At 31.4% G+C, this 12,097-nt stretch overlaps 1 protein-coding gene across 2 annotated transcripts in view; it reads right to left on the bottom strand.

Annotated features, from left to right (window-relative positions):
• Positions 1 to 12,097, bottom strand: part of LOC118202464 (general transcription factor 3C polypeptide 3) — a 104,641-nt gene that overhangs the window by 46,432 nt on the left and 46,112 nt on the right. For both annotated transcript variants that reach the window (XR_004760398.2, XM_035374645.2), the window contains exons 12-15: positions 10,886 to 10,992; positions 10,327 to 10,414; positions 9,445 to 9,591; positions 3,666 to 3,846 (exon numbers count right to left, since the gene is read on the bottom strand). Coding sequence is in view for 1 of the 2 variants with exons in the window: in XM_035374645.2 (XP_035230536.1) it covers positions 3,666 to 3,846; positions 9,445 to 9,591; positions 10,327 to 10,414; positions 10,886 to 10,992 (523 nt within the window). In the remaining variant the exon portion in view is untranslated. The remainder of the gene's footprint in view (positions 1 to 3,665; positions 3,847 to 9,444; positions 9,592 to 10,326; positions 10,415 to 10,885; positions 10,993 to 12,097) is intronic.

Below are 12,097 nucleotides of genomic sequence, written 5' to 3' on the forward strand. Positions count from 1 at the left end.
AATGTTGGCTGATCATCCCTTCATCTGTGAAATACTGTCTTAGCAATTGCTTTACACAACGATCTATGTGATGAGGTGCACCATTCTGAAGTTACTGAACCAATGCTGAAGTGGGATTACAAAATCTCTCAGTATATCACCATACCGTTGTCCTGTGGCAGAACAGGTTTGGATTCCATTTGCAGTTATCTCTTCCAAAAAATACAGTCCAACATTAAAGATAGCCATAAAACCACACCATACTGTCATACTGTCATTTTCTCAAGATGCAACGGTTATTCCTGGAAAGGGTAATGTTTTCTGCTACCCAAATTTGACAATTGAGTATGTTAACTCATCCATTCAGGAAAAAGTGGGCTTCAGTCCATAGAATGTTCCATGATCAAGTACTGTCAACCAACATTAGAGCACGAAACGGAAGCGCGAAAGATTTATGAACCTCTGAGTCCCCGTGCTGCAATAGGTGGATAGGCTTGATCTGATTAAAATTCAAAATCCACCGTAAGATTTTTCACATAGTGGAATATGGCATATCCAATACATGAAAACAACTGGCACAGTCACATTACCATGTCATAATTGACTGATGGCTCAACGACCACAATAGTCACATTTTTTATGCTTAGAAGACTGAATTTGCTTTTGTCCTCTACCTGAATGAATGTAAAGTTGTCTTAAATTTCTTTATCATTTTGCATAGGGCAAAAGGAGACATTGGATCCCTTTATATCTGCTTCATCCGACAGAATTCTTTTACTGCTGTACAGGAGTTCTACGATTTCTGGTCCAACAATTTTACCAATAGCATTTTTTTTTGGCAACATAAGCATAATGTGCAGAGCATGCAGACTATCTGCCTTCTTTTTATCCAAAGACTAATGCTAATAGGCATGCACTGTACGTTCAAATTTGAACGTACAGTGCAAAAAAAAAATGAAACAATCTGGCTGCTACTTGTCAGTACAATTCTTCCTAAATCATCCTATTACTCTGTACAGTCATTAAGTTAAATCAATGCTGCAGTGTAAAAAATGTACAATGCCATTGCCAGGATTCAAACTCTGGACTTCCTGGGCACATAGTGAGATTGCTTTCTATTTTACACAACGTGTAGGTATACATGTGGAGAAAATACCCTATATACCCATCCTTTTAAAGAGCAAATGGGGATGAGGGGAAGCAGTTGCAAATCCTGGTGGTGACGAATGGAAAAAAAAGTGGAAAAAGTGGTTCATCACTTTCTTAGTTTGGATGCCAGTACAGCATTGTTTTAGAAATGCTCAATGTCAGGAAACAGAAGAAATCTGCAATGCTGCTGCCAGGATTCTAATTCAAGACCCTCTGAATATGTAGCGAGCACACTTCCAGTTACACCTTGAAGGTATGTAGAAAGAAGGAAGAAAATAACTTATATACTCCTCCTTTTAAAAGGTAAATGGGGATTAAGGGGTCCAAATGCCGAATCCTAGTGGTGATGAATTACCATCCTCCACCTTTTAGTTTGTGCACCACTTGTAGAATCATTTAAAAATTTTTTTAAGTCATAAAACAGAAGAAATCCTCAATACTCTTGCCAAGATTTAAACTCCAGGCCTCCCAAAATACATACCAACATACTTCCAGTTAAATTATGAAGGCAAGCAATTTCATCAACCAATCATTTTAGGTACAGGAGGAAGAAAATACCTGTACCTAAAATTTGCGGCTATCATCTTCATCGTCCTCACCATGAAATATGGTAGCTGGCCATAAATTATGCCAAGCATTTTTTAACGTATCTGGAGACAGATCCTCCCACGATCTTGTGATGCTCTACACAGCAGATTTTATGCTAAAAAATGGCCTGATTTTATGCCTGAATGGATGAGTATGTTAACTCATCCATTCAGGAAAAAGTGGGCTTCAGTCCATAGAATGTTCCATGATCAAGTACTGTCAACCAACATTAGAGCACGAAACTGAAGCGCGGAAGATTTATGAACCTCTGAGTCCCCGTGCTGCAATAGGTGGATAGGCTTGATCTGATTAAAATTCAAAATCCACCGTAAGATTTTTCACATAATGGAATACGGCATATCCAATACATGAAAACAACTGGCACAGTCACATTACCATGTCATAATTGACTGATGGCTCAACGACCACAATAGTCACATTTTTTATGCTTAGAAGACTGAATTTGCTTTTGTCCTCTACCTGAATGAATGTAAAGTTGTCTTAAATTTCTTTATCATTTTGCATAGGGCAAAAGGAGACATTGGATCCCTTTATATCTGCTTCATCCGACAGAATTCTTTTACTGCTGTACAGGAGTTCTACGATTTCTGGTCAAACAATTTTACCAATAGCATTTTTTTTTGGCAACATAAGCATAATGTGCAGAGCATGCAGACTATCTGCCTTCTTTTTATCCAAAGACTAATGCTAATAGGCATGCACTGTACGTTCAAATTTGCGGCTATCATCTTCATCGTCCTCACCATGAAATATGGTAGCTGGCCATAAATTATGCCAAGCATTTTTTAACGTATCTGGAGACAGATCCTCCCACGATCTTGTGATGCTCCACACAGCAGATTTTATGCTAAAAAGTTTCAAAAAGTCTTGAATAGTCTTACCATTGTTCAAGAAACTTAACATAGATTTTAAAAATGCTACTTTATATTTGCCTTTCAGCGCATGCACTATTCCCATATCCATAGGCTGAATGATAGACGTACAGTTTGGAGAGAAGAATAATATGGATACATTATCTTTCACTAAAGCTTTAAGTGAAGTATGCACTGAACAGTTGTCACCAATCAGAACTATTTTTGAGTCATCGGGTAAACCAACCGAATTCAAATGTCGCCGAGATTCGGGTTTAAAATGATTTTCAAACCAATCATTCATCAATGCTTGTGTCATCAATGCTCTTTTATTTGTGAAAGAATTACTCCTTTAAATGCATGCGTAAAGCATACAAAAAAAAAAGTTTGTGGCTTTGAGGTCCGGATTATAGATCATTTCAGATAATGGATGTCCGGATTACGGACTTTGTACTGTATAATGATTTGCAAACTTGATAGTTGATAAAATTGCATTATTCATTCCTGAAAGTGGGAAGAGGAGTGGTTATTCCTGTCCTCTTGCTTAAATTCTAAGATAAATAAATTATAGTAAAAAGCAGAAAATATTTAAATTTGATTCATTTCATGTAACTAAAGTATTTTTACACCAAACTGCAAAATCATAATGCAAAAAGATAGCTACAAACCTATAAAAAATCATTCTATTTTTCTTGACAAGATAATTACCCTCACAACTAAATTCTGGATAATTTGATTCTAAGGAAAAATACACTGGAAAATAGTATATAAAATGATGATTATTATTTATTATTATTATTATTATTAATTTAATAAATCGCTTAGGGAAGAAGTGAGCATATTTCTGAAAAAAAGGCCCATATTTAACATTATTTGTGTACTCAAGAAGATTTGTATAAGTGACTTTCGCCTATTGTTGAGTCTTTATTTTGAAAAAAAAAAAAAATTCAGTTATTTCAATAGAAATGTGGTCAGAGCTGTCTACATCACAGCTCATACAAATATGAGTTAAGTAATAAGTTAAAGCATTTTTAAAACAAAGAACTCTGGACTGTATGATATAATGAAAATATTTACCTTGTTTTAAGATGCTTGCAGCTTCTGCTATTTTTCCTTTTTTAAGAAGAATATTAGATAAAGCAAGACGAGCTTCCTGATAAGTGGGAGCCATTTCAATAACTTTTTGATATGCACTCATGGCTTCTTCTACATGAGATAAAGCATGCAAACAGTCTGCATATTTCATCCACACTGCTGGCTATAGTAATAAAAAAAATATTCATTAACATGTGAAAGGGACAATGCACACTGGCACAAAAAGTGAAAGACAACATTTTACCTTTGCAGTCATGTTACATTCTGAAAGATCATATGCACCAATCAAAATGTTAGCTTAAAAAAACTCATTTTATATTTTGAAGTTTAAAAAAGACTATGAGTTATCGAGAAAAGTTATAAAAAAAAGGACTTTTTAATTATATTAAATGTTCATTTGCACTTTTGCATCTGAGGTAGCTCGCATTTGATGGTGGCTCGGTAAAACCATTGAAACTAGTCCTGTGAAAATTTGAAAATATAACGCTTATTTTTGTTGTTTGACTTCTAAATTAATATCCAGTTTCCTTATGATGTTCTTAAATCTCAAGTAAACATTCTCACATCTAGTCAAAAATGAAACAATCTGGCTGCTACTTGTCAGTACAATTCTTCCTAAATCATCCTATTACTCTGTACAGTCATTAAGTTAAATCAATGCTGCAGTGTAAAAAATGTACAATGCCATTGCCAGGATTCAAACTCTGGACTTCCTGGGCACATAGTGAGATTGCTTTCTATTTTACACAACGTGTAGGTATACATGTGGAGAAAATACCCTATATACCCATCCTTTTAAAGAGCAAATGGGGATGAGGGGAAGCAGTTGCAAATCCTGGTGGTGACGAATGGAAAAAAAAGTGGAAAAAGTGGTTCATCACTTTCTTAGTTTGGATGCCAGTACAGCATTGTTTTAGAAATGCTCAATGTCAGGAAACAGAAGAAATCTGCAATGCTGCTGCCAGGATTCTAATTCAAGACCCTCTGAATATGCAGCGAGCACACTTCCAGTTACACCTTGAAGGTATGTAGAAAGAAGGAAGAAAATAACTTATATACTCCTCCTTTTAAAAGGTAAATGGGGATTAAGGGGTCCAAATGCCGAATCCTAGTGGTGATGAATTACCATCCTCCACCTTTTAGTTTGTGCACCACTTGTAGAATCATTTAAAAATTTTTTTAAGTCATAAAACAGAAGAAATCCTCAATACTCTTGCCAAGATTTAAACTCCAGGCCTCCCAAAATACATACCAACATACTTCCAGTTAAATTATGAAGGCAAGCAATTTCATCAACCAATCATTTTAGGTACAGGAGGAAGAAAATACCTGTACCTAAAATTATGCATATTGTGTAAATTATAACTTACACAAAATACATCTTTAACCAACTATTATTTACACTATTGACACAAATCATTATTAGGAAATATACTTATAATGATTTGTGTCAATTTATTTGACATATACTTAAATACACTTTAAGCTATTCCATTCTTAAAAACATTAAGCCCTTATTTATTAGAGTCCATCATTCCCAATACAAATTAAAAAGGAAGGAACAGTCTAGCAATCTTTGGCTACACATGCAAATACAAGCCTCCATGATTCAAACAATATGCGATGAAGTTTCACATATTAAAAGTGAAAAATCATAAAAAAATTATTACAATTTGATTGCAAAATCTATTTTTAATTTAAAGACTATAACTGCATATTTTTTATATGGTTGTAGTAGCAAATTTCAGAAAAGTAATAGTTTGGAGCATACTAATTTATAAACTGTATCACCTTGCAGCAGCACATAATAAGAAATTAAAAGTTTGAATAAGGTTATATGACAAATGCTATAAAAACTGGAATTGTGAACATCAGAATTTTAATCTTCGAAGAGTTGCTTTAAGAGTTCTGGAGTTTTAATTTTGGGTTATAAATCAACATCCATTTAGACAACATCAATAGTCTAATCGGATCAAGATATTTTTATCACTGAAAATGCACCATGTCTTTGAAGAGAAAAACAGGAAAACAGTAAAAATTATTTTTTAACTGTTTACCTTTTCATAAAAAAGGAAAGAAATGTGAAAACTGAAAAATTCAAACATCTCAAAACAAAAGAAGATTTTTTTTTAATGTTAATTATTTAGTACTCTTCTATTGACACAGCACCAATCATCAAATGTGTGCCAAAGTGTCAAATGTGGTAGCCTATTTATATCAAACTATGAAAATTACATAATGATAATACCCATATTTACTCTTGCATTCTTACATCTCTTGTAATTTTCACTTTAGCATTTTAGTTTCTGGAAAATGTTTTGGGCATTCATGTAATTTTCAGATTCAGAAAGGGAGCTGTCCTAAATTTTAAAATGAATTCATCCACTTAGTGGTTGTTTTCATCTGACTAGTTGATCCAGTTGTGGATTTTGGGTAAATAGGCTTTAACTGATGATTTAACTGGTTATTTATGATGAGACAATAATAGTGAGAGTTTCAAGAAAACATGGATATTTAAAGCTGTTGATGGTTCTGTAGATCACTGGATGTGAGAATATATATAGAATGATGATGAAGACAATGATAACAGTGATGACCTGCAAACTTTTGCAAATAACACAGACTGTAGTTCCAGCAACATAAAACAATTTAAGGTCTAGGAAGTAATGGATAGCAAAAAGTATACACAAAAGTCAGGATACAAGGAAGTAGAGATCAAGACATTTTTATTAGCTATTGTAATATTAACATTACTAAATATTCCTACTGGAATATACATTTCTTTTAAATGACTAATATTGTGATAATTACTGGTAGTTTATATATACATGAATAATTTTCAGTTGTTATGCTCTTACTGTACAGAAATTACATTATTCAAATTATTTTCTCTGCTTGATTTTAGCATAATAAAATTAGTATTAAAAAACGAGAGGAGAAATTATTTCGAGTAAATATGGTATGTTTAATATTTGCAATGTTAAATCTGTGTGTTATACCAAATTTGTGAAATTCTCTGATTTTTTTAAGCAAATCACTGTGTAAATAGGGAGAATGGAACAGCTGTTCATTTTATATACACAACAATCTGTTTCCGTTTAAAAAAGCGGCAGAAAATACACAAATTCAGCATCATGAACAGCATCGGCAAATATGGTATGTTTAATATTTGCAATGTTAAATCTGTGTGTTATACCAAATTTGTGAAATTCTCTGATTTTTTTAAGCAAATCACTGTGTAAATAGGGAGAATGGAACAGCTGTTCATTTTATATACACAACAATCTGTTTCCATTTAAAAAAGCTGCAGAAAATACACAAATTCAGCATCATGAACAGCATCGGCAAACAGCATATTAAACATTACATGCATTATATTTGTTATATATAACACAGTTAGTTTTTTCAATTTATATTTGGTGCTAAGTGGTATCCTGTTTACAAAACAGTACCATTATTTGAATTGAAAATCAGTATTAATACCAGTCATTACTAATAATGGTACTTATCGCAACCACCTTACTAGAAGTCACCAAATTTCAGAATACGCCAGACTCTGGGAGTCATGTGCATAATCTTTCTTCAGGCAACCATGCTCATACCAATCCTTCAGCAAGTAATGTTGCCAATTTCATATGCATTCTTTATGTTGTATTATAAGTTCCAACAGTTTTTATAAACAAAGTGTGATTCCCCCCCCTTAATTTTGAAGTATGCACCTGTGGAATTTAACAGCAATGGAAGAAACTTTGGTAAAATTGCTACAAAAATAGAGGATTTTGCCACAAAACCTCTAAAGGAAACAAAAGGAGATGCATTTGATAGATAGCCAGTGTCGCTGAGGTTTGTGCGGTGCTCAGTCTCTGCAACTCTTTGATGTTTACTTAAGCAAAAATAGGCTGCTATGTACTTGGAAAGATGAACAGCGCTGAAACATTACTGAAAGATTTGGAAATTAATGTTTTACTTTTTTTAATGTATCAGGCAATCTTTAATTAACAATTAAAATTTGCACATTGACTTTTCACATGTTGATAATGCTTCCCAACTTGTATAAAATATCACTAGTTTGGAAATCCTTTTACAAAAAGTTGCCAAAACCACCAACTTCCATCTAATAAGAAACTTTTACACTTTCTTCTGCAAAAAATCGCCAAACTGCACCAACATACATTGGTTCCATTAGCACATTAAATATCCTAATAGTAATTCTAAATAGCTCAGTGCCTGGCTCAAAACAACCAGTATTTTGTTGTAGCAATACGCCTAAGATGCATTTTTCAAACAGTTTGGAGAAAACAGCACAGCCATCACAATACTGGTCTTGTGTACTTTACAGTTAATGTGCAAAAATGTAAAATAAGAGAATATAAAAATATGATTCTTGTGGATTTTCTTTTAAGAATTAATTCAGTTTACATTTACATCCATGAACAATTCTGTTAAAATTCCAGGTCATTAAAAAAGCAGATTAAAATTAAATCATAACAAATTTTTATAACATAAATGCAATAATACATTCGCATGAATAGAGTTCTTTCTTTATTTGTCTCTTTCAAAAAAACTTTATTAAATGTTAGTTAAATTTGAAGAAATGTAATAACAACATATTTTTTTTTATTCACTTGAATCAAAAACTTTCAAATTCATAGTCTTAAATTTAAAAAAAAAAAAAAGTTTATTATTATTTATACTTTCATTTGATAACTGAAATGAGTTTCTTGCTTCATCTTATAACAGAAAAAGAAAAAAAGGAAAAAGATGCGTATATTGCGAATTGCAATCTCACTGGTCAATGTTTACATTTACAAGGTGTTATCATGCCTATTTTTTATATTTGCTATACTATTTATATTTTGGGTGTATATTGATGAACATATCTAGATGCAAAAATTGTTACTGCTTCAAGTTATACAAAAGGTTCAAAATTTTTGGTTAAACTTTTGTTCTTTTGGAATATTTATTCACAAAGTTTATAAAAACTGTTAGCACACAAAAGCAGTAACTCAGTATTTCAGAACACAGAAAACTATAAAATAATTAATTTAATTAATCTTTGAAGTTGAGATGGCAATGAGTTGTAAAGCAAAGACTTTTATTTTGAAAAACAAATAAGATATTATTTTTACATACTTAAAATTGTGAATATTAAGATTTCAATAATACAATCAATAGGATTTTATATAAGCCTTACCTATTATGATTTAATTTTACAACATGCATTCTGCGAATTGTTCCGATGTTAGTTTTAAGATATTATGAAATGACCTAAGATTTAGGGCATGAATTGTTTACTTTATTATTTATTGTTACTTTAGCTATTATTTTCAGTGTTAGAAGTGACATCAGCATTTTGTTTAATATGATTCAGAATGGCAAAGAGAAAAAAATGGTGAAGGAAAAGGAATTATGAAGAGAAAAAATTTGTTTGGTGTGCACGCATTCAGCTGATTAATGTCTACATTTCCAAGTAATGTTTTTGAATGAAAGCAATCAAAAACAACCTGACAGAGAAAATTGAGCAATCAAAAAATATTAATTTTCTTTGCATACTCGATGAGTTTAATTAATTATTATTGGTTGACATTTTAATTCAAGCATTATTTAATTCATTACAGAATCAGGGGCTTACTAGTTCTTACCTAATACTGACATAGTTACAATTACTACTTGAACTAAATCTTATTTAAGGTCAAGATTTTACATCATGACAAAATTCCCAAAATTTATGAAAAATTTTAAAAACAAACAAAGAACAAACCAGATTATAGTTATCTGTTTTTAACAACTTAGAAAGTAAAGTTTTTGCAAACTCATATTCCTTTATCTCCATGAAAGCTTCTGCAACATCTAAATATAAGTCTCCAAAATCTTCTGGGTTTTCTTGAATAAGAGCTTCCAAAAGAGGCTATAATAAAAATAATAATACATATTTTCATTCTTCTTTTACACATATTCTATATCATAAGTTCTCAAATTAGGTAGTATGACACAGAAAAAAAAAAAAATTCACAAAATTTTTATCAGAAGAAATGGAACATCTTAAAACATTATTATTTCTAAATAATTAGGGAACTGCACTTTTTGAAATCAGGTATATGGAAATGAATTTTTTATGAATAATTCAACCATAAAACAATCAAAATTAAGGAATAAGTTTGTATGTATTCTATTCTTCTTTTATTAATCAAATTCTACCAACAAGTATCTACCATCACTTGGGAACGATGTAAATATAATGTTTACTTACGTGCTATTAGGGACCATGCATTATTAAGAGTGTTTATTTATCTGTATGTCTTTAACTCAAATGATAAATTGAAATCTGTATAAATAAGTCTGCTATATTGTTTGATATATATGGATGTAGAACAACATGAATTATAAACAATTTACAGTTTCAAATCTATTTTTCTGGAAGTTCTTTCATAAGTTTTCAAAGCAACTTAAGTACGTATCTATTTAAAACTTAATAAAAATAGCAGCTTCATATGGTAAAAATATACAACATAATACACCAAAAAATTTATTATTATTTATTTATTAGTTATTATTACTTTTATTTATTAGTTATTATTATTTACTAGTTATTATTATTATTTAAGAATGGATTTCCAGTCTAAAAGTTTAAATCAACACTCACTTGAACTGCAGTTAGAGACTGCAAATGTATTAAACATAGCAAGACTTTTACAGCTAGATCAACAGGAAGAACTTCTGGAACATAACAGCTGAAAGAAAGTATTTATTTTTCTTATCAAAAACTAATGAAAACTGCAATAAAGTTACATAGCATTAAATTATTTTTATTGGTCAATGATATTTAAACATAAGGACAATTGAAAAAAATTATTTATTTATTGATGATTATTAGAATATAACTGGGAATTGAGATATCCTTTACTTTATGAGCATTTACGTTAAGGCAATTTGCTTTTGTGACTTAAATTAGTACCTTTCTAGATTAACAAAAATGAAAAAAACTTCTCAATTTCAAGAGACAGTCATCAGAAAAACAGGGACCTAAAGTTAATCACCATCATAACTGGTATTTTTATTTTCAAAATCTATCCCATCTAAGTTTGCTTTATCTAATTTTAAATTATACTTTAAAAATTATGCAACTGTGTTCTTTAGGCAAGAGTGTTGCTTTATTGATCACATCTCTAAGAAATAGTGGTCTTTCCATGAATACAACTTACTTTAAAACAACTTTAAAATCATCATCTGTGAAAGTCTCTAGTTCATCAGGTGTATCAATTTCTCTGTCAGGCATCTGAAGCTTGACACCACAATGTTGAACAAAATTCTAGAAACAAGTTATAAATAACAAAAAAATAAATATATTGTATTAGGTTATTTGAATTTGGCAAAGCATATGTGGGCTATCTGTCAAAGGGAAGAGATGCCTAAGGAACTCTGCTTCACACCCATGTTACATAAACAGAAAACCCTGCAAATTAACCATGCAGCCACCCCATTTGCCTGGGACTGAACCCTTGTCTAACTACCAGCATTAGCAATCTTAACTACTCAGCCACTGGTGAGGCCAGCACACAAACAAAACAAAAATTGAATGTAAATAATATGAGCAAAAGATATAATTCTTAACAAAGCGGAAAAAATGAAGGAAAATAAAAACAAATTTAACATTATTATGAATAAAATAATATACAGGCCCAAAAAATAAAAAAAACAACTAATAAAAACTCATACAACTTAAATGATTATGCAGTTAGCACAAGATCTTTATTTTGGCACACTTGATATATTTTCAAAATGCAGACAAAAATTAAATTTAAATAAGAACATAAGAAATGTGATATAGGACAGGACAAGGAAAAGGTGATGTTACAACATTTAAGACATATATTTAGAAAAAAAAAAATAGTGAGGTGTGTGGTCACCCTGACCAACAAAAAGCTTTCCAGAGATTTTAAATGTTTTGTATTAGATTTAGTAGGAATTAACGTGGTAACAAAGTATATTTACAATGAATAGCACTTTGAAACTCCTGCACAATGCTAGGTGAGGAGTGTAGTGAGACAAGTCAGCATTCTAATGCATCTTATACATGTTCTGTTGGATTTAAATCCAGAGAATTGCAAGCCACTTCATCCTTCAGATTCCTTTGCCTAAGATAATCAGTCACCAGTGCAGCATAAAGGGGGACAAGCATTATCATTAATTATTGTCATTAATTATTGTCGTTATAGAAGTGGTAGAAACAAAGATACAAGGGTTACCTGCTTGTATTATAGTTGCTTTAGAGCAAAGTATGAGTCAGTGACATCACATGCTTAAAGAATTTTTGATTGGGTACAGAAAACATTATAGCACAGTAACCTTGGTAGTAACAGCAACAAGAGATCATTTTGCAGCAGGTGGCTATATTCCATAATTTCACAAATTTG

Source organism: Stegodyphus dumicola, chromosome 6 (genome assembly GCF_044657685.1).
Source record: "Stegodyphus dumicola isolate Sdum_Otavi_A_Nest chromosome 6, ASM4465768v1".
NCBI classification, from domain to species: domain Eukaryota; kingdom Metazoa; phylum Arthropoda; class Arachnida; order Araneae; family Eresidae; genus Stegodyphus; species Stegodyphus dumicola.